The sequence below is a fragment of the Ammospiza caudacuta genome, chromosome 8, assembly GCF_027887145.1.
Source record: "Ammospiza caudacuta isolate bAmmCau1 chromosome 8, bAmmCau1.pri, whole genome shotgun sequence".
In the NCBI taxonomy this organism is placed as follows: Eukaryota; Metazoa; Chordata; class Aves; order Passeriformes; family Passerellidae; genus Ammospiza; species Ammospiza caudacuta.
In genome coordinates this window covers 43,745,917-43,766,837 of record NC_080600.1, presented here as the reverse complement: position 1 = coordinate 43,766,837, position 20,921 = coordinate 43,745,917, and the positions used below count along the sequence as shown (strand labels likewise).

General features: G+C 58.2%; 2 protein-coding genes across 3 annotated transcripts; both read left to right on the top strand.

Annotated features, from left to right (window-relative positions):
- Positions 1-1,905: 1,905 nt before the first annotated feature.
- Positions 1,906-9,860, top strand: CYTIP (cytohesin 1 interacting protein). Of its 2 annotated transcripts, none has more exons than XM_058809829.1 (8): positions 1,906-2,310; positions 3,879-3,928; positions 4,542-4,596; positions 6,719-6,821; positions 6,937-7,030; positions 7,183-7,252; positions 8,046-8,109; positions 9,157-9,860. In XM_058809829.1, the coding sequence occupies exons 1-8, from the start codon at positions 2,179-2,181 to the stop codon at positions 9,648-9,650; spliced, it is 1,062 nt and encodes a 353-aa protein (XP_058665812.1). In that variant the 5' UTR covers positions 1,906-2,178; the 3' UTR covers positions 9,651-9,860. The 2 variants fall into 2 exon arrangements, with proteins under 2 accessions (XP_058665812.1, XP_058665811.1); XM_058809828.1 differs by having other exon boundaries at positions 8,043-8,109.
- A 5,036-nt stretch (positions 9,861-14,896) lies between these two features.
- On the top strand, positions 14,897-17,937 carry ERMN (ermin). The gene is made up of 4 exons (XM_058809922.1): positions 14,897-15,208; positions 15,515-15,601; positions 17,301-17,354; positions 17,421-17,937. The coding sequence occupies exons 1-4, from the start codon at positions 14,956-14,958 to the stop codon at positions 17,783-17,785; spliced, it is 759 nt and encodes a 252-aa protein (XP_058665905.1). The 5' UTR covers positions 14,897-14,955; the 3' UTR covers positions 17,786-17,937.
- The last annotated feature ends 2,984 nt before the right edge of the window (positions 17,938-20,921 follow it).

Genomic DNA, 20,921 nt, shown 5'->3' with positions numbered 1-20,921 from the left:
GCAGGCAGTGCCCAGCAGCCTCACCCCACAGTCCTGGCTGCCCCCTCTCCTGCCTGGGCCCTGCCAGCCTTTCCTCCTGGAGCTGGCAGTCACAGGTGTGTGTGGCAATGCTTCATCAAGGTACGTAAAAGGTCTGTACTCAGAAAAATGACAGTAACCCGTGTGTTTTTATTACTTCTATGTTTTGATACAGGGCCCCTGCTTTTCCCCTTGCAGGCTCACATCCCAGCCAGGGTTAATTGTGTCCAGGTCTGGCTGCTGTGTGCAGTTCTGCCCCTGGTGTTTGTCTCAACAAGAACTGTCCCAGTGAGGGTCTGTCAGGATGGCCAGCCTGTGACAGCAGCTGCTGCAGGTCACTGACAGCCAGCAGGGCCAGCAGTGGGGACACAGAGCCGTGTCCAGCAGCAGAGACACAGGGCTCCAAGGCTGCAGGGCTGGTGCCAGGGCTCTGTGGGTGTTCAGGGCTTGGCTGGTGGCTGTCAGCTCTAGAACTGCTCTGCCCAGGGCTCTCCTGTCCTCCTGCACTGCTGACCTGTGCCTGAGGGGCAGCAGGGACAGGCACCCACTCCAGTGACCCCCCAGGCCCAGGGCTGCTGCCTGTGCCTCTCCAGCCCGTCCGGGAGCAGGGAATCTGAAGGCTCTTCAAAGCCATGCTGAAGTAACACCAGGTCAGGTAATAATTGGAGAGAAAAACCAACCCAGCTAGAAGTTCTCAGAGCCATCGATCTTCCGCGAGCTCTGGCCATGCAGGAAAGGTGCAGGGATGGCATCTGGCCAGGGCTGTCCCTGGCACCGTGCCTGTCCCTGGCAGTGCCCTGGGGGCTCTGCAGGGCTTTGCTGTGCCTCGGTCCCCAGGGAGAGCCGAGTGTGGCTGAGGGCGCTGTCCTGCCCTCACCCTGCCCTGCCTCAGCCTCTGCTCCCGGCCTGCAGCTCCTGCTTCCCTCCGCAGCCGGCGGAGCTGCGCTGACACCATTAGCCGAGGGCGGCGTCACTTTCCCATCCTTGCCAAGGTGAGGGATGCAGGGATGCCAGGGATGCCGAGCAAGTCAGAGTGTGAGCAGGTCGGGGTCAGGTGAGTGCCCGGGGCGGGCAGGGCTGTGAGGACAAACCCTGGCAGAGCAGCAGCTGCTGGTGAGAACTGTGCTCAGGAATGGAAAAATTAAGCAGATTTCCGCAACTGCCAAGCCCGATTGTTAACTCCCGTGTGAGCACAAGGCGCACCGAGGCCTGGGGCTCTGCTAGGAGGGATTTGTGTAAGTCGCACCTAAACCACAGATCACGTGGAGGCCCTTCCGCCCTCGCCCTGCTCGGAGCGGGGCAGCGGGGCCCGGCACGGGGCTCGGCATACCCGGGCACGGCACAGAGCTCACCCTGAGCCTGGCATGGCACAGGGCTCACCCTGAGCCGGGCACAGGACTCGGCATACCCGGGCACGGCACAGAGCTCACCCTGAACCGGGCACGGCACAGAGCTCACCCTGAGCCTGGCATGGCACAGGGCTCACCCTGAGCCGGGCACAGGACTCGGCATACCCGGGCACGGCACAGAGCTCACCCTGAGCCTGGCACAGGACTCGGCATACCCGGGCACGGCACAGAGCTCACCCTGAACCGGGCACGGCACAGAGCTCACCCTGAGCCTGGCATGGCACAGGGCTCACCCTGAGCCGGGCACAGGACTCGGCATACCCAGGCATGGCACAGAGCTCACCCTGAGCCTGGCACGGCACAGAGCTCACCCTGAGCCTGGCATGGCACAGGGCTCACCCTGAGCCGGGCACAGGACTCGGCATACCCGGGCACGGCACAGAGCTCACCCTGAGCCTGGCACAGGACTCGGCATACCCAGGCATGGCACAGAGCTCACCCTGAGCCTGGCACAGGACTCGGCATACCCAGGCATGGCACAGAGCTCACCCTGAACCTGGCACGGCACAGAGCTCACCTGGGGCCGGCACGGCACAGCACTCATCCTGAACCCCAGGAGCTGCCCTGAGCCTCGCACGGCGCAGCCTTCACCCTGAACCTGGCCCAGAGCTCACCCTGAGCCCCGGGAGCGGCCCCCAGCCCGGCCAAGGCACAGCGCTCACCCATAGCTCGGCACGGCACGGCGCTCACCCTGAACCTGGCACCGCTCTCCCTGAGCCCGGCACGGCCCAGCGCTCAGCCCGAGCCCCGCATGGCCCTGCGGCGGCTCCTGCAGCCCAGCTCCAGCTGCAGCTCCTGCGAGGAGCCGGCACCGCCCGCGGACGGCAGGAGGATGCAGCACCTGGCCAGCACGGTGGGCACGCTGCCCCGCGGCCGCAGGCAGGTACGGGCTGTGCCCAGGCCGGGACGGAGCCCCGGGCTCTCTGTGCTGCGGGCCGGGCTGGGCAGGGCCGGGAGGGTGGCTGCGGGCTGGTCTGGGGTGCCAGGGGAACTCTGGCAGCGCTGGCGGTGTGGGGAGCTCTGCGAGAGTGAGGGATGCTCGGGCTGAGAAGGGCGGCAGCAGCTGAGCCCGGCTGGACTCTGCATCTCCAGCACTGCTGGCAGCCAGGGAGGGTTTGTGCTGTCTGAGTGCTCCTTCAAAAGTGCATTTACCTGGGGCAGGCCTGGCTGCCCTGTCCTGCAAGCCAGGCAGGGTTTGTGCTCTCTGGGCACTCCTTTGAATGTGCATTTACCTGGGGCAGGTGGCCTGGCTGCCCTGTCCTGCAGGGCTGGCAGCAATGACACCACGAGCCATTTCCGTGTGGATCTGGGGTGTTTCTGTGCTGGCTCCACTGCTGGGCGGTTCCCCAGAGCAGCACAGGGCAGCACAGCTCCCTGGGTTCCCACAGAGCCGAGCTGCTGTGGCTGTCAGTGTCGGCTGAGCAGCTCAGCTCTGGGCTGTTTGTCTGACACGAGGGAGCACAACACAAGGTGTGTGTGGGGCGTGAGGATCTGAAAGCACAACCAGAAACTCTGCTGTGCTAGCTGTGCTCTCCAGGCTTTGCTTGCTCGGCTGCAGAGGGGCCCTGACCTCCCCTTGGCACACACGTGTGAGGGCACAGGCAGAGCTGGCGCTGGGAGGGGGTGCCCAGGGGGCTGCAGCCCCACCGGAGCCCTCGGTAGCCGGGAGTGCTGAGGTGACAGTGACGGTGCTGTGGCTGGGGCTGGCAAAGCTGAGCTACACCAGGGCCAAGGTGGCACTGCAGAGCCCGTGCCCAGGGCAGGGGTGCCCCGCCCAGGCCCTCTCATGTCCCCCAGAAGGATTGATTACACCCGGCCTCCCTCTCCTGCCCTTGTCCCTCGCAGTAAATGCACCCCGTGCATGAGGGGGCTGTTTCTGCAGCAGGTCACACCGTGGCACCACTTCATCCTGCTGAGGAGACATCAGCTCTGCTGGCTACAGACATCTCACTGACAGTGCAACTCATTATTCCCGGCTCACTTTTAGGGCAAGAACCCAATAGAAGCCCATGTTTGACACAGACCTGGCTCTCCCAGGGAGCTCTCCAGGCACAGTGTCCCTGGCCTGAGCAGGGGCCTGGCTGGAGATGCTGTGCAGGGCTCAGGGTGTGCTCTCCCTGCCTCGGGGGTGCTGGGTGCCTCTCCTGGCAGCGCTCAGTTTGTAAACACACACAGAATTTTAGAGGAAAGGGACGAAAGTGAGATGAGCTCTTGGCACAACAGAGGTGTGATCTGTGCTCTGAGCTTGCCACCAGCATCTGACAGGAGGATTTGGCCTCCACATGCTTTTCCTCCTGGTCAGAAAGTTCAAGTTCTCCTTTGACCAAGGCAGAGGTGTTGGTGGGATGCCAGCAGCTGTTTTTAGTTCATCTCTGAACTGCTGGTTTTATCTGAGTGCCTCAAAGAACCACAAACCTACTGATGCCTTTCCTCTCCTGTTCCTTGTCACAGCTTGCCCTCTCCAGATCCATCTCCTTGGGCGACCCCACCAAGCCACAGAGGTATGATTCTATGATTCTGTGATTCTGGGATTCTGTGATTCTATGATTCTGTGATTCTGTGATTCTGTGATTCTGTGATTCTGTGATTCTATGATTCTGTGATTCTATGATTCTGTGATTCTGTGATTCTGTGATTCTGTGATTCTGTGATTCTAGAGTCACTGCTCCTGGCTTATTCTGCATGAAAGCTGTGTCTGGGGAACTGTGGCAGCCCAGGTGGGATTGGGGCGTGAGGCACAGAGTGGTACCCAGCACTTGGGATGGGCAGGTGCAGCTGTGCCCTTTGCCTTGGGCATGGGAACGGGCAGCACCGCCTTGGGAGGGACAGCAAGGTGACGCCCACAGTGTGGTGGCACCCCGTGGGCACAGGGAGGGACAGTGTGGTGACACCCCAAAGTGTGGTGACACCCTGCAAGCACAGGGAGGGACAGTGTGGTGGCACCCCAAAGTGTGGTGACACCCTGCAAGCACAGGGAGGGACAGTGTGGTGACACCCAAAGTGTGGTGACACCCCGTGGGCACAGGGAGGGGCAATGAGGGGACACCCCTGTTTTGGGTGGAAATGAGGCCCACAATGAGCAGCTTCCATGAATTCTGTGTGCTCCTCCTGCAGGAACTTGGTTTCTATATTGAAAGAAGACAAGGAGACGTTTGGGTTTGAAATCCAGGTAAGACCTAGTGACAAGTTGTTTCACTAAAAGCAAAATGTGGTGCAGAGTCTGAAGTGCCATATCCCCAAGGCAGCTAAGGCAGGCCAGAGCAGAGGAAGGGTCTGTCAGAGCCTGTGAAATCTGAAGGGATTACAGCACTCATACAAGACAGGGATGTTTCTCCAAGGATTTTTTCATGGTGAAAGTCACAGATGAGAATTTCTGGCCTTCTCACAAGACTGTTGAATGCAGGAGAAATCCCATCCAAATCCAAATAAGAGGCAATGATAGTGCCTTCTTTCCTCCAAAAATAAGTGAATATTTTTGGGAGAATTGTATACAAGAATATTTTCAAATGAGAAAGACCAAAATACTCTCTTAAAAATTACCTTATACTGGCTTTTTGCTACCTCCTTTAATACGCACAGAGAGATATGTACTTTTCAGGAAGATGTACAATATTATTCCATAAATACCTGCTAAGCATGACTTTTGGGGCAAGAGTTAAATCATATAGGAAGAGATTCTGTTTGGTGTAGAAGTCAGTAAGTCATCAAGCAGGAGAACCAGAATGTTACCAGGAGCACTGCTAGGGGGAGAGTCCGTGTTTGTGGGTTTTTGTGAGAAAGGTAACTCCTGATCAGCAGGTCTGCTGAAATCCTGGGTACAGCTAAAAAGTGATTCCAGCAATAAAGGGATAACTTTGGGAGCAGAGGGATCTGCCTGCCAGCAGCAGGGCACCTTCAAAGTGCTTTCCTCTGTCTGCACACAAGGGGAAAACGTGTTTTCTGTGAAATTAGTGTACTAGGAAAAGCTTAACTTTGCCCAGTTTGGGTCTGTGACTAATGAGGGGGTCAGCACTCAGCTCGTGAACAGAGGAGAGCTTTCAGAAGGGAGGATAATTGAGTCAATTATTGGGCCTTTGTGTAAATTGTCAGGGCAGATTTTCATTAAACGTGGCATTCTGATTAAAAATAATTGTTCTTGGCACGTTTTCTTCCTGAACATACATTCAGTGTGAGCACTTCATAGGGCTGCAGAGAGGCAGCATCCGTCAGCTACTGAGGGTGTTTAGGAGCTGCAGTTCCATCACTAGGAGATAAATTCAGGCAAAGCAGAATAAGATGATGTGAAACTTTCGGTCTGCATCTGCAGGGGGCTCATGCTTCACTCGTCACTCTTGGTTTAGGCACCAGTTTTGCTGCTGTTCCAAAGGCTGGGATCACCAGGGCACGGGGGGATTTGGCCAGAGCAGCTCTGAACTTCCCCGGCCTCCCTCCCTTTGTTCCAGCCTGGCTGAGAAATGCGGGCTCCCAAAGAGCTGTCTGTGGCTGGAAGGGGCAGCGGCAGGTTTCCAGGAAACTGAGGAGGTGTTTGCATGTCACAGAAAAGGTTTCCTGCCGCCGCGGGACCCGGACAGGCTGCGGCACCGCAGTTTGCATTTTTCTGAATTCTTGTCAGCACCCACAGCCACACAAGGGATTTAGAGTAATTACAGTTACTAAATGTTCAGCTAAATGTGCACGTCAAAAATAAAAAGCGCTTCGAGGAGCGTGGGGATGTGTGTGGGTGACAAGTTCCAGAGGCCAGAAGAGCAAAAGTAAGTTTAGATCTTCTGTGTTTTCAGCTCCCATGCAAACTGAGCTGGCTGGTAGCAGCAGCTGACTCCACACAGCATTCCCAATGAATTGGAGTCAATCCCTTGGAAAGCCCCAGGCCCATCCGGTCATGTTCCCCTAGGAACATGAGGCATCCTTCCAGAAAGCCATTCCCACCCATGCTGACGTATTCTTGGTTGAAGTCACAGAGTTTTTAATGCTGAATAACCAGCTTGCTGTAAAACTTTTTGTTTTAAACAAAAAACAAACAAACAAACAAACAAAAAAAAAACCACCAGGCATCAGCCTATTTTTAAAACTTGCTTGTTGAGTTTTATTCCCTAACCCAGTGTACAGGCACCTGTCAAGTGTCTACTGTTTTCTGTGGTACAAATGCATTTTTAATTGTCGGGTTATAGCATTTTGATCTCACTTGCATCTAGTGTGCTCTGCTCATCACAGCCTTCTCATTGAAAAAGTGCTGAATTTAACTGTTTTTCGTGGCTCCAGGGTCGGTAACTGTGTCCCTTTGGCATTGACAGACCATCAGGTTCCCACACCAGAATGATTTCTCCCTGGAGGTGTGCACGTGTGTCTGCAGGATCCAGGAGGAGAGCCCTGCCCACCTCTCCGGCCTCCAGACTGGTAACTGTCCCTGGGTGTTCCTGGCCCTCCGGGCTGCCGTGGCTGTTCCCCTGGAGCAGGGGAGGTGGGCAGGGGCTGCTGATGCCACCCTGGCCTCTGTGTGTGTCCCTGGCAGGTGACATCCTCACCTGCATCAACGGCGTCGGCGTCGAGGGCTTTGGGCACAAGCAAATAGTGGACTTGATAAAGTCTTCAGGGAACTACTTGAGGTGGGTGTGTCTCCTTTGGGTGGGCTTTGGCCTCATTTCCTCTGCCTCTGAAGGCAGCACCGTGCTGCCCCACAGCCCTGCAGTGCCTGGGGCAGAAATCCCAAGGCTGGGCAGAGCCTCTGTGCCTCAGGGCAGCACCACCCTTCCCACAGGTTAGAGATGGTCAACGGGGCCTTTTTCCTGAGGAAAATGGAGCTGGAGACCAAACTGAGGGCTCTCAAGGTAATGGGATTAATTGTTTGTTGCCCTGTCAAATGGAGATGGCTGTGGCTCACTGCTGATGGGGGCAGTGGGTGTCCACGGGACAGGGGATCCTGGCAAGGGCTGATACCCTTGGGTTCCCTGCTGCCAGCACCCCCAGCCACCCCTGCCCTGGTGCCCCTGATGTTATTTTATGGAAACCAGGAATAGAGGGGGAATGTGGTCACAACCCCAGCACTGCCCGGCTGAGCTTAGGCTGGTCACTTTGGGCGTGGGGATCTGCACGGAGCTCATGGACTGTGGGGAGGTGCCTCCCGCGCTGTCCCCAGGCACAGCCTCGCCTGTTTGGCGTTTTTAACCAGCTCTGCAGTGCTGTATTTCACCCCCAGAGCTGAGGGAGGGCAGCTGAGGGCATCGCATTGCTGGGTGTTGGGTGGCTGGTGGCGCTGGGGCTGTCAGGATTTCCAGGTGTGCTCCCAGGGCGGGCAGGGGTGCCTGTGCCATTCCTGCTGTGAGGAGAGGAGGGTGCCTGCTCTGGTGGGTGCTCCAGGGCGGGGCAGGGCTGCAGAAGGGCGCTGGCGTTGCCTCAGCTGGGTGCAGGGCGCTCCGTGCTCCCCAGGCAGGTTCCAGGCTGCTCCCTTCCCAAACGGGACAGGGCAGGGCTTCGTGCCTCGGCCATGAGCCAGCCCCTGTTTTCTGGAAGAAGTTTGCCAAACTCTGGCACAGCCGGGTGTTTCCCGAGGGTGACCTGCGCTTGCACAGACTGTTTGGCTTCCCTGGACTGACCGAGCTGCTGTTCCCTGTCCCACAGCAGGCGCTGCACCAGCGCTGGGGAGAGCTGCGGGCGCTGCTGGCCCGGGAGCGGCTCCTGCTGCACGGTACGTGTGTGTGGGACCCTTCTGTGAAACTCTGCCGTCCCACCGGCACTGCCTTCCCTTCCCTGCTCAGGAGGGCGAGGGGCTGGCCTGGGAACGCTCTGTGCCGAGGGCAGTGACCTTGGCTGCTGCTTCACCAAGGGCCCCTTGCATCAGTCCTGGGCTGGGAGTTTATGTGGGTGGGAAAATTTTCCATTCTTACTTTGGTTATATGGGGAAGGGGCTGGGTTGGGTTTCCTATGGACTGCCCAGGGTGCAGGGAGCACCTCACAAGCAGGAGCAGCTGCCCACGTAGGAAGGGACTGCTCCCTGCGCCAAGGGCCGGGCACGATGCTCCCTGTGCTGCCAGGGCACAGAGTGCTGCTCCTGGCGAGGGGCGGGCTGGCCAATCTGCCCTCTGGCCAACGCTGCCCTCTGGCCAACGCTGCCGTCTGGCCAATCTGCCCTCTGGCCAACGCTGCCCTCTGTCCAACGCTGCCCTCTGGCCAACGCTGCCCTCTGGCCGACGCTGCCCTCTGGCCGACGCTGCCCTCTGGCCAACGCTGCCCTCTGGCCAACGCTGCCCTCTGGCCAACGCTGCCGTCTGGCCAATCTGCCCTCTGGCCAACGCTGCCCTCTGTCCAGCGCTGCCCTCTGGCCAACGCTGCCCTCTGGCCGACGCTGCCCTCTGGCCGACGCTGCTCTCTGGCCGACGCTGCCGTCTGTCCAACGCTGCCCTTTGGCCGACGCTGCTCTCTGGTTAATGCTGCTCCCTGGCCAATCTGCCCTCTGGCCAACGCTGCCCTCTGGCCGACGCTGCCCTCTGGCCAACGCTGCCCTCTGTCCAACGCTGCCCTCTGGCCAATCTGCCCTCTGTCCAACGCTGCCCTCTGGCCAACGCTGCTCTCTGGCCGACGCTGCCCTCTGGCCAACGCTGCCCTCTGTCCAACGCTGCCCTCTGGCCGACGCTGCCCTCTGGCCAACGCTGCCCTTTGGCCGACGCTGCTGTCTGCTTAACGCTGCTCTGTGGTTAACGCTGCTCTCTGCCTCACGCTGCTCCCTGGTTTCCAGGGGAGGTGAACGACAACGCCCTGCTGGGCTCACTGGAGCCCGTAGAGCCGGGCTTGGTGGGCGGCTGCAGCTCGCCGGGACCCTTCCTGCCGGGCAATCCGCGCCTGTCCAGCGAGAGCAGCTCCCGCAGCCGGCTGAGCTCCATGACGGTGGGCAGCGAGGACAGCTTCTACCAGGGCAGCGCCGCCGAGGACTGGGCTGCGGAGAGCCTGAGCCGGCAGTCCAGCCTGGACGATGACTGCGTGTTCCCCAGGGACGGCGCCGGGGCCGCGGGCAGGGCCTCGGTGCGGCGGCACCGCAGCATCAGCCTGGCCGGCAGCAGCGCCAGCCCGGCCGGCAGCGGCTCCGCGTCCCCGCTCTGGGACGGCGGCGGCGGCTCCGGCAGCTTCGGCACCCTCCCGCGCAAGAGCCGCCGGGCCAGCGTGCGGAAACACCTCCTGAAATTCATCCCGGGCTTCCAGCGCGCCGTGGAGGAGGAGGAAAGCCGGGTCTGATGTCGCAGTGTCACCCTCGATGGCCTGGGGCTGCCCCACGGGGCACGCGGCGGTGGCACCGCGGGGCACTGCCCAGACAACAGCTCTGATCAGACACACGCGGCTCTGGGGTTTTAATTATTTTCGTTTTCAGTCAGAGCGCTCTGCGGACCTCTTCTTCATTAACGTGAAAAATGAGTGACTCCAAAATGTGAAGAACCTTTGCAGAACTTCCTCAGCAAACTTTACTGTTAATAACAGTTTTTAATTGAATGCGAAATTGATAGCTATTTATTTCCTGTTACCGGAGTCAGTGTCTTCCAAAGGTCTTTAATAAAATGAGTGCTTCTTCTAAAACCAGTTACAGAGTCCCATGGGAAGAGGATGGAGCCTGGAGTGTGTGGCAGAGAGAGCCTGGGCACGGTGCTCTGGAATGAAACTGCTCTGCCAGGTTTGCATCCCTTGTACAAGCGGTGTGACAAGCCAGGGCTGGCCTGGTCTGGCCAGCTGCACCCTCTGCCAGCTGCTGATATCCCACGTCTTACCAGGTGTCTCATTCCAGGGGATGTGGAAAGGACCCTCCTGAGGTGCACGTGTCCCCAGGCTGCTCTGCAGAGCCCTGAGGGGTGTCTGTGGTGCTCCCGGAGCAGCTCTGTCTGTCCTGCAGGAGTGACCTCCCTGAGGCAGGAGAGAAGAAGGGCAGAGGGCTGCCCTGCAGGGACGGGCAGCATTGGTGGCACTGGCAGGTTGGTGACATCCCTAAGCAGGAGAGAAGAAGGGCAGAGGGCTGCCCTGCAGGGACGGGCAGCATTGGTGGCACTGGCAGGTTGGTGACATCCCTAAGCAGGAGAGAAGAAGGGCAGAGGGCTGCCCTGCAGGGACCAGCAGGATTGGTGGCACTGGCAGGTTGGTGACACCCAGTGACCCCCCCGGGCTGCCGTGCTGGGGACCCTGCCCACCAGTGCAGGAGCTGTCCCTTGGTCCCACGTTCCCCCTGCTCTCAGCACTCCACAGCTGCTCACATTGATTTCCCCAGAAGCTGAAGCTTCAGGCAGCAAGGATCACATGAGAGTGTGTGTGGAGAGGGGATTAAAAACCATGGGCACAGAGGTGAACAACAAGAGGTTTTTCGCTCCCTCTCAGCACATAGAAAACGCTGTTTGTTCAGCCCGAGCAGCCTAATGATGTTTTTCAAACACAACTGGAAGCACTTAAAATACAATTCAGGACCTTGTGTGACTCATTCATTCGCCTGTTGCCCGGGCAGCCTGTGCAGTTGTACCCTCAGGTGCTGCTGTGCCAGGGTTCTCTGGGCTTCTCAGAGACCACAGGCTGAACCCAGCAGCTGCCCTGCGAGATGAGCTCCAAACAAACGCAATCAGTTCCCAAAACTGCTCTGATCCACCAGCGCTGCTGAGACAGAAGAGTCAGCACTGGCCTCTGTAATTTCTGTGGAGGGGATTAAACAGCTGGAAATATGGCTCGGCTCTGGGAAAGATGAAGGGCACTCAGGGGGCTGGGGGACAGTCTGGGGCCTGGAGGGCACTTAGGAGAGGAGCTCCCATGGTGTGTACATGGGTGATGCCCTGTCCATGCTGCTGCACCGAGGGCCTGCCGTTCAGCCTGGGAGCCCCTCTGCTCTGGGTCCAATATTATGACCCATGATTTTCTGCCTCAAAATAGAGTTTTACTTTTCTTTGCCAGTAGCACCAGCTGAAAGGAGAAAAAAAATCTGGTTCTTTTTGGCCAAAATGTTGAGTTAAAGGCAGATGTGGGGGTGTGCAAAAGCACCAGGGGCAGAAAACCCAGAACATCTGGTGAGAGTCCTTGTAGGGCCCAAAGGGAATGGACAGTTCCAGCACTGAGAAAGAGACCCTGGAGTATTGCAGCTTTACAGTCCAAAGGTGTGATTCCTTTAGCCATGAAAAGAATTAGTTAATTTGCCACGGTTTGGGATACAGGCACTCCCTGTGAGCGTGGAAATGCTGGGGGAGCCTGAGCACCCCACAGGCTCAGGCTGAACAAGTGCAGCTCCCCCAGCAGGGTGAGAGCACGCCTGGGGTGCCTCAGGATGGCAGTGACACGCTCTCACCGCAGTCACAAACAGGATGTGGGTGACAGCACCGAGCCCTGCTGAGCCCCAGCTGGGGGAGGAAGGAGCTCACGGGCCAGCCAAAGCACTCTGAAATAAAACCAAGTGCAACAGCTTTGAACAGGCATTTCTCCTTGCAGGGAGCACTCTGGGTGGGTCCCGCTGTGCCTCTGGGTCAGGGGCAGCAGCAGGGTGGGTGCACAGGCAGCGTGGGACAGTGACAACACAAGCTGGGGTTGGGCTCTGCACCTGCAGCAGCAGAGTTCTCACTGGTCACAGGGGTGATCACAGAGTTCCCAGCAGCCAATGGATCTTTTCTCTGCTTATCCCCTTGGGGCTGAAAGGGTAACACAAGTTTACTGCAGAGTGCAGCTGGGTCCTCGACGAATGCAATTGGATTTTAAACTGAACATTTCAATTAATTTGATGGATGCTACAGAGCCTGACCTTCTCAGGGGACTTAACTGCTCAGCTGAGCGTTGCCCACTGCCCAGACCCTCCCATCAGTTCCTGACTGTTGGGCTCTATCAAGTCCCACAGTCAGGGATGTGGTGCTGCCTTTTGGGCTCCATCCTGCCCCACATTCAGGGATGTGGTGCTGCCTCACAGACAGGGATGTGGAGCTGCCTTTTGAACTCCATCCTGCCCCACATTCAGGGATGTGGTGCTGGGTCCCTCCTGCTGCTCTGCTGGTTCCTGCAGCCCCACCCTTCGCTCCCTTTCCCCGCGGCTGTGGGGCCCCGTTGCCCCATTTCCCCATTTCCCCGTTCCCCTGTTCCCCTGTGCTGGTCACACCCAGCTCTCGGGCTCAGAGCAGAGCATGGCACAGGTGGCTGTCGAGGGCGGCTGAGCCTGGCCTGCTCAGGAGGATTCACTCTTCATCCACAGACAGAGCCAGCATGAGTCCCGGTGCTCCTGGCACGGACCAGCTGCTGTGAGTGGGGTCACACCCAGCCGTGGCTGTGCCACGCCAGATTGGACAGAATAAAGGTTTTTCATTTTTAAAAGCTTGAAGAAGCAGAAATCCACCCTGCGGGGGCTGTGCAGAAGGAATTGTTCCCTGCCCTTGAGGGGTGGTTTTGCCCAGCTGTTCACAAACAGCTGCCTGTGGTGGGAAGAACCCACAGCTGCCTTTTCCTTCTGCAATCCTGCAGCCCAAATGGCTCTGTGATCCTGTGATAATAGGAAGGAACCCTCTCTCCAGTCACCAGACCTTGCTGGGTGCTCAGCCTCTCCTCCTGAGGGCACCAACCCCTGCTCATTGTCAGCTCACATTCAAATCTTATCCTTCACTTTTCTTGGACAACGTTTTCCAGCAAAGGATGGCTTTTATAATTCAATCACACCAAATTAATTTTAAAACAATAATGAAAACTTGTTGATTTAAAGACACAAGCTCAAAAGATGAATAGAAGCAGTGGAAAGTGTTTGGGTCCATTTCTAATCGGGGGCTGAACTTGACAAGAGGATTTCCAAACCATAAAGCCCAAAGATACCAGAAATGCTGTATTGCACAAACACAGAATGTCATTCACAGCAGGAGATTACACTGTTATGTAAACCTGGCGTTGGCACCAGGGTTGAGACGAGTTCAGCTGTGGTCGGAAATGCCCCCGTGCTGCTCGGGTGACTCTCCAGCTTCCCTCTGCAAACGTCCCTCTGAATCCTGCCAGCCTTAGGTGTGACTGAGAGTCACTGAGAGAACCATGGAATGTCTTGGGCTGGGAGGGACCTTAAAGCTCTCCCTGTTCCCCCCCCTGCCACGGCAGGGACACCTTCCACTGCCCCAGGGTGCTCCAAGCCCTGTCCAGCCTGGCCTGGGGCACTGCCAGGGTTCCAGGGGCAGCCTGGCCCCGCTGAGCAGTGCTGGCTGTCCAGGGTGTGTGGCCAGGCACACGTGGACACTGTGACACCGTGCTGTATGTGGGGCTGTGCCCGTCCCACTGCTGGGGCTGCTCCCCAGAGGGCAAAGTGCATCCATTGTGCCCCAGGGCATGGTGAGCTTCATCCATGGCGAGTTCCATCCACAGTGAGGTTCATCCATGATGAAGTCCATCCATTGTGAGCTCCATCCTTGGTGAGCTCCATCCATGACAAGGTTCATCCATGGTGAGCTCCATCCATGGCGAGGCTCATCCATGGCAAGGTCCATCCATGGTGAATTCTATCCACAGTGAGGTTTATCCACAGTGAGCTCAATCCACAGTGAGGTTTATCCACAGTGAGCTCCATCCACAGTGAGGTTCCTCCATGGCGAGGTTCCATGGCGAGGCTCATCCATGGTGAGGTCCATTCGTGGTGAGGTTCATCCACAGCATGATTCATCCACAGCAAGCTCCATCCGCAGCAAACTTCATCCATGGGGAGCTCCATCCATGGTGAGCTCCATTCGTGGCGAGCTCCATCCATGGTGAATTCCATCCACGGTGAGGTTCATCCACGGCAAGCTCCATCCACAGCAAGGTTCATCCCCAGTGAGGTTCCTCCATGGCGAGGTCCGTCCATGGCGAGCTTCAACCACAGTGAGGTTCATCCACAGTGAGGTTCATCCACAGTGAAGTTCATCCATGGCGAGGTTCACCCGTGATGAGCTGCATCCATGGCGAGGTTCATCCACGGCAAGCTCCATCTACCCCAAGGTTCATCCTTGGTGAGATTCATGCACAGTAAGCTCCATCTATGGCAAGGTTCAGCTACAGTGTAGTTCATCCACAGCGTGGTTTATCCACAGCAAGCTCCATCCCTGGTGAGCTCCATCCCTGGTGAGCTCCATCCACTGCGCGGCTGCCGTCGCAAACCCGCTGGGGAATGTTAAGCGGGTTAGGTGGCAGGCTGGGGAAGGTGGTCACCCTCCGGGGATTAGGGGTCAGAACAAAGGCTGTCCCTGTGGCCAGCGGGCACACAAAGAGCCATTGTGCCCGAGCACAAGCTCCTGTTTATTCCCGCGGGGCTGACATGCCCGCAGCCCCGCTCTCCAGGCTGGCACAAAAGCTTCCTTGCTCCAGATTGTTTGTTTATGTAAATTATAATGGTGCATTTAATTATGCAACGGGCAGAGCCAGGCGACGAGGGCGGCGCTGATTGGGCTGGCGAGCGCCGGGCACGGCGGATGGTGCGGGCTGGGCGCGGGGACGCGCCAGGGCCACTCGCGCAGGGCACAGAGCCCCACGCGGAGCTGCCCAGCCCGGGGCCGGAGCGGGGCCCGGCCCGGCACGGCCCGGCACGGCCCTCAGCATGACAGAAGAGGCGCCCGCAGCTGCCACCATGCCGGCGTGCAACGGGAGCCTTCCCCCGCCGGGGAACGACGGCCCGCTCCAGGGCATCGGCGGCCTCCAAGAAACTGCAAAATCTCTGGGAACAGTCCCGTACGCAAATGCTGAAACGAGCCCTGACGCTTCACCTGAACAGGAAAATCTGGAGGAAAATAGAAATTCACTGCCGGAGGTCGCCACTCCTGAGAATTTTGCTGGAGAGCAGCGATGCCAAGGTATCGTACGGGGCTGCCTGTGTGAGAGGGGTGTTGGGAGAGAAAAGTTCTGCTTTATCTATAGCCTGATGAATAAGGGGATGTGCTGAGTGTTCGCCAAAATTCCCAGTCTGTGGTAGCTGTAACAGTGACTTGGAGTATTTCGGAATCTGGGACACATTTGAGGGATGCAATGAAAAGAGCATAACTAAAGAAATGAGCAATTCTAAATCTGCTCTGAAAACCTGCTGATCTGCAGCCATTAAAACCTGATTGCCATCACTAATTGCTCTACCAGCCCATGTCTTGTGCTTTGTGTTTCCAAAGAAAAGCGAGAGGAGAACGCTGGGACACCGCAGCGGGGACCAGCGGATATCCAGGACACAGGGACCAATGGCCAGGGATCAGGGGAAGGTAATGCAAAATGCCATCCAATGTGGGGTTCCACTGGTGTGTAGCACAGAGACAGTGAATGCAGGTGGTTATTGTTTTATTTTAATTGGGTCAGACCCTTCTATCCCAGGGAGCAGTGACTCATCTCTCACCTGTGAGTTGCTGCACCTTAGAAACCACAGCTGATATCTTCCTGCCGGAGTTTTACATGTCTCGTGGGCCATGGGGCATCCAAGCATTGTGGGGCCTTCAGGCAGGAGGTTCCAACAGCCTCACGGGCATGGGAGATTCTCTGTCTTCTGCTCCATGCTCAGAGGAAACCTCGTGAGGCTGCAGGTGCTCACAAAACCCAAATTCTTTTCCTGCCAGATTCACCAAGTGTTGAATCCCCCAATGCCCAGGCATCCACATAAAATAGCTCTCCTAAACACCCGTTCCTGGGTGTTGCTGTGCTCATTTCCGGGTGAAAATGGTGGAAATGAGCAGGAGCCGGGGCTGGAGCCTCAGGCACCTCCTGTGGTGATCAGAGCTGCAGGGGGGCCACTGCCCGTCCTGTCATGAGCTAAAAATGTACTGAGTGTATACAGAAATGAACATATTTATTTCACCACGCAGACTGCAGCCTCTTCTCCAAAGGAGGAGTATTTCATGGTGTGTTACTGGAGGAGAACAGCCGTGTCTCTCCAAGGGGGGCTCTGGGCATTATTCCTTTCTCTTCTCCCACCACAGGCTCCTCCTTGTCTGGGAGGACACTTTGGGACAAGGGTGGCTGCACCAGGAGCTGCTGGTGATGCTCTCTGAGCTTTGAAGTGGGCTCTAAATGAGCCATGGGCTGTGCCCTGCAAGCAAATCCTGCTTCCATTAACAAAAGGAAAAATATCCTGAACATTTGTCATGGCCAAATTAATATTTCATAGCAACTGCCTAGGCTGTGAGGAGGTGAATAGTGGTGGAGGCTTTCCCATTTAGAGCTGACATCCATATTCCAGCTGTGCTGCTTTAGGAGCACACAATAAAACCTATTAAAGGATCTCTCCTGGGCCCCCTGCACCCGCCCTGCAACCACAGCGCTTTATCTCCAAATTGCAGGCAGCTTTTTAGTACCCGACCAATTTAGTCTAATTAATACTCTGGACCCCACAGGCAAAACCTTGAATAGACCATTTGTTTCGACACTAAAGCATCATTAACAGCAGAGACATGCCAAACAGGGCAAATGGGAGATGGCCATGGCAGCAGGGAGGGATATGCTGAGGGAGGGACACGTCCCATGGGCACAGCTGGGCACTGCATCCACAGTGGCTCCCTTCCCTTCCCTTCCCTTCCCTTCCCTTCCCTTCCCTTCCCTTCCCTTCCCTTCCCTTCCCTTCCCTTCCCTTCCCTTCCCTTCCCTTCCCTTCCCTTCCCTTCCCTTCCCTTCCCTTCCCTTCCCTTCCCTTCCCTTCCCTTCCCTTCCCTTCCCTTCCCTTCCCTTCCCTTCCCTTCCCTTCCCTTCGAAGGGATGGGATAATGGGAATGGGATGAGATAATGGGATGGGATGGGATGGGATGGGATGGGATGGGATGGGATGGGATGGGATGGGATGGGATGGGATGGGATGGGATGGGATGGGAGCTGTCCCCAGGTGTTGGGGTCCGGCCTGGCCCCGTGTCTCCCCGAATGGCGAGTCTGGGGTAGGAGCGGTAGAGTCGCAGCCGCCGTGTCCCCCGTGTCGCGCAGGGCCGGGTGGCACGGCGGGGACCGGCACGGCGGGGACAAGCACGGCTGGGACGGGCACGGAGGGGACAAGCACGGCGGGGACGGGGACAAGCACGGCGGGGACAAGCGCGGTGCCCGCAGCCGGCTGGGAGGCACCGGAGAGCCCGGCGGGCAGCGCCGAGCCCCGAGGGAACGCGGGCCGGGAGGCGGAGGAGGATGAGGAGGACGAGGATGACACGGAAGAGGACGAGGTGCAGGTGATCGAGATGAAGAAGGAGAGCAGCGCGGCGCCCCGGCCGCAGCAGCGGGACAAGCCGCCCTCGCCCCCGGGCAGCCCCGGCTGCAACTCCCCGCTGGAGAAGGCGGGGGAGCCGCCCGGGCCGGGCAAGAAGAACGACATCTCCCGACACAGCTACTCCCGGTACAACACAATCTCCTACCGGAGGATCCGCAAAGGAAACACCAAACAGCGCATCGACGAGTTCGAGTCCATGATGCACTTGTGAACTGAGGGGGAGCGCCTCACGCACCGAGCCCTGGCTCTGGGCTTGGCTTTGCTTTGCTCCCCCAGACGTGTCTCTTCACACAACACAAGGTCACTGCTTTTCTTCTTTTTGTACCTGATTTATAATACACTGTGAAATTTTAACACCTTGGCTTTGACGGGGGCGGAGGCATCCGTAGCGCAGGAAAATAAATAATCAGTTTGCTAAATGCACACCCACTGGATGTTCAGGGTATCCTCCTTTCTCCCTCTGCCTTTGTACCGCGTTACTGTAACCCAGTGCTGCCAGTCAGACTCTCTCAGGTGTCCTCATTTTCATCCCAAGTTTAGGTGCAAAATCTTAAAGATTATTTTGTCAAAACCAGGCGAGTTTTAATCCATTAGTTTTGTCTCACCTGGACATTACCCTTCTCCATTTTGAAAGACCTTTGTGTAAGCACCATGCAGTGGTGCCAATATTTTAGAACTGTTTTACTCTAGATTTGTCTGGAGTTGGGACTCAGCTTTGCACTTGTCATCCCAGAAAACATCTGGGAAAGCTGAGGACTGCTGGCAAGGGAGAGGAGGCAAGGAAGGAGTTATCCAGGGCCTCCTGCAGCCATAAGTGCATTTTAAAGGATTAGTTTTACATCTCCAGCAGCACTGAATATTGCTTTGGCTTTTCTTGTTCTACATAAAGGCAATTATTTATTGGCGACGTGAAAATAATACGGCGCAATTCTGCATTGTGCCGGCAGACATAGCCCTCATTGTGCCATTCACACTTGTTTGTTTGCTCCCTGGCCCGGGCAAGTTCTGAGCTGTGCTTGTACCAACCTATACTGGGGGTCTGTTCCTGCTGCCAGCTGCCCTGGGGTGGCACAGCCTCTTGGGGACACGGCTCTGGGGTCTGTTCCCTCTGCCAGCTGCCCTGGGGTGGCACGGCCCCTTGGGGACGTGGCTGTGGGGGTCTGTTCCCTCTGCCAGCTGCCCTTGGGGACACGGCTCTGGGGTCTGTTCCTGCTGACAGCTGCTCTGGGGTGGCACAGCCCCTTGGGGACACGGCTCTGGGGTCTGTTCCCTCTGCCAGCTGCCCTGGGGTGGCACAGCCCCTTGGGAACGTGGCTGTGCTGCTCCAGCCAGGGCCACCACAGGGCTGGCACAGCCCGGGACAGGGGAGGGGTCCCTGCCACGACAGGGAGTGCACCGGGATGGGCTCTGGGTCCCTTCTAACCCAAAACCACTCCGATTCTATGGGTGTCTGTGACCATTCCCAGCGCTTTCGGGGGAAAGGCTGCCCAAGGCTTTGAGAACCTTGGCTGGCTTTTGCCGTCCGTGCAGAGCAGCGCTCGCTCACCCAGGAGCGCAGCGCCCTCTCCTGCTCTCCTGGGTGGAAAAAGTGAAAAACTGAAAGCGCTGCGATGCTCGGGGGCCGGAGAGCCCTGCTCACCTGGCCCGGCCCCGGGAGGGTGTGGTGTGAGCAGCCAGGGGCTAACAGGCAGGGGATGGGCAGGGATGAGGGGCTGGAGCTCTGGCATGCCCGGGGGCACAGGGTGGGACAGGTGCGGAGCCGGGCAGGTGAGGAGCTGGAGCTCTGGCACAGGGTGGGACAGGTGCGGAGCCGGGCAGGTGAGGAGCTGGAGCTCTGGCACAGGGTGGGACAGGTGAGGAGCCGAGCAGGTGAGGAGCCGGAGCTCTGGCACAGGGTGGGACAGGTAAGGAGCCGGGCAGGTGAGGAGCCGGAGCTCTGGCACAGGGTGGGACAGGTAAGGAGCCGGGCAGGTGAGGAGCTGGAGCTCTGGCACAGGGTGGGACAGGTGAGGAGCCGGGCAGGTGAGGAGCCGGAGCTCTGGCACAGGGTGGGACAGGTGCGGAGCCGGGCAGGTGAGGAGCCGGAGCTCTGGCACAGGGTGGGACAGGTGAGGAGCCGGGCAGGTGAGGAGCTGGAGCTCTGGCACAGGGTGGGACAGGTGAGGAGCCGGGCAGGTGAGGAGCTGCCTGCACTGCCCTGAGGGCACACGCAGGGATCTGGGCACTGTCCCTTGCAGCAGAGGCACCTGGAGGCAGGTGCTGGTCAGGCCATGGCAGCCACAGCCCCAAAATCCCTTCTCTCCATTTCTGCTGAGCTGGACCGGGCTGACGGCAGGTGAGTAAGGGGTGTGTCGGTGACAGGGGACAGGTGACAAGTGACAATTGTCGTGACACCTGCAGCGGCTGTGGCTGCAAGAACCAGCTCAGCTATTGCCCTTCCCTGCACGGAGAGAGGAGCCAGCAGGCCGGAATGCAGGGAATTGGTGCTTTGGGGGCTCCTCCTGGGGCCCTGCTTTACGGCTCAGCCTGGCACTAACTCGGGGGGAGCCCCTCGAGAGGGCCCGGGCTGGGCAGATCGAACACTCTGCGCTCAGAGGGAGCAGCTCCCTTTGCTATCATTTACTCCTTTTCTATTTAACAATTCAGCACCGGGGACGGCAGGGCCTCCTGTCCCCACCACACACACGGGTATTCCCACCCCACGCAGGTGTCCCCACGCTGGTGCTCCCCAGCTCTGCCGCTCCTGGAGCCCAGCCCGGGGTGTGTAGGGGTGGTGGCACGGCTGTGCCTGCGGGAGCGATGCTCTCGTTTCTGGAGCGATGCTCTCGTTTCTGGAAGACTGGGCTGACTGGTGCCCTGGGAGCGGCCCCAGCACGGAGCAGGGCCCAGCTCAGTGGCAGCCCCGGCAGGCTGCAGCCCCCGAGCACAGATCCAGCATTTCCAGCGATTGTCCCCAGGAGGGGCAGCGGCCGCGAGTGACAGCGCTGCCGATGGGATGTGACCGTGACATATGAGTGCCTGCTGCCCGCCCTGTGACAGCTGACTGAATGTCAGCAAGCAGAACCCCATGAAATCCCTGCTCCTGATGCGAGCTGACTGCCCGAACAACGCCCGTGTCATTTTTCTGATGGTGACTGCGGGCTAGCCGCGCTGAAGGAGGCAGAGAAAATCAGGAAGACAGCTGGAATAGGAGTCAACTGGGGAAATCTGTGGGGCCAGTCAATACCTTGGCAGACCGCGCCTGTCAGATGCTGTCAGCAGCGATGCACACGGCAGAGGCAGAGCTGTGCTGGGCCCAGAGCGGAGGCAGGGCTGTGGGGCAGGGCTGTGGGGCAGGGCTGTGGGGC

Excerpts from the sequence above, each read along its gene's own strand:
- CYTIP (XM_058809828.1), top strand. The coding sequence starts at position 2,179 with ATGGCCCTGCGGCGGCTCCTGCAGCCCAGCTCCAGCTGCAGCTCCTGC. Across the intron at positions 6,822-6,936 it reads CCTCTCCGGCCTCCAGACTG|GTGACATCCTCACCTGCATC; the intron begins GTAACTGTCCCT and ends TGTCCCTGGCAG. Across the intron at positions 7,031-7,182 it reads TCTTCAGGGAACTACTTGAG|GTTAGAGATGGTCAACGGGG; the intron begins GTGGGTGTGTCT and ends CCCTTCCCACAG.
- ERMN (XM_058809922.1), top strand. The coding sequence starts at position 14,956 with ATGACAGAAGAGGCGCCCGCAGCTGCCACCATGCCGGCGTGCAACGGG. Across the intron at positions 15,209-15,514 it reads TGGAGAGCAGCGATGCCAAG|AAAAGCGAGAGGAGAACGCT; the intron begins GTATCGTACGGG and ends GTGTTTCCAAAG. Across the intron at positions 17,355-17,420 it reads GACAAGCACGGCTGGGACGG|CCGGCTGGGAGGCACCGGAG; the intron begins GCACGGAGGGGA and ends CGGTGCCCGCAG.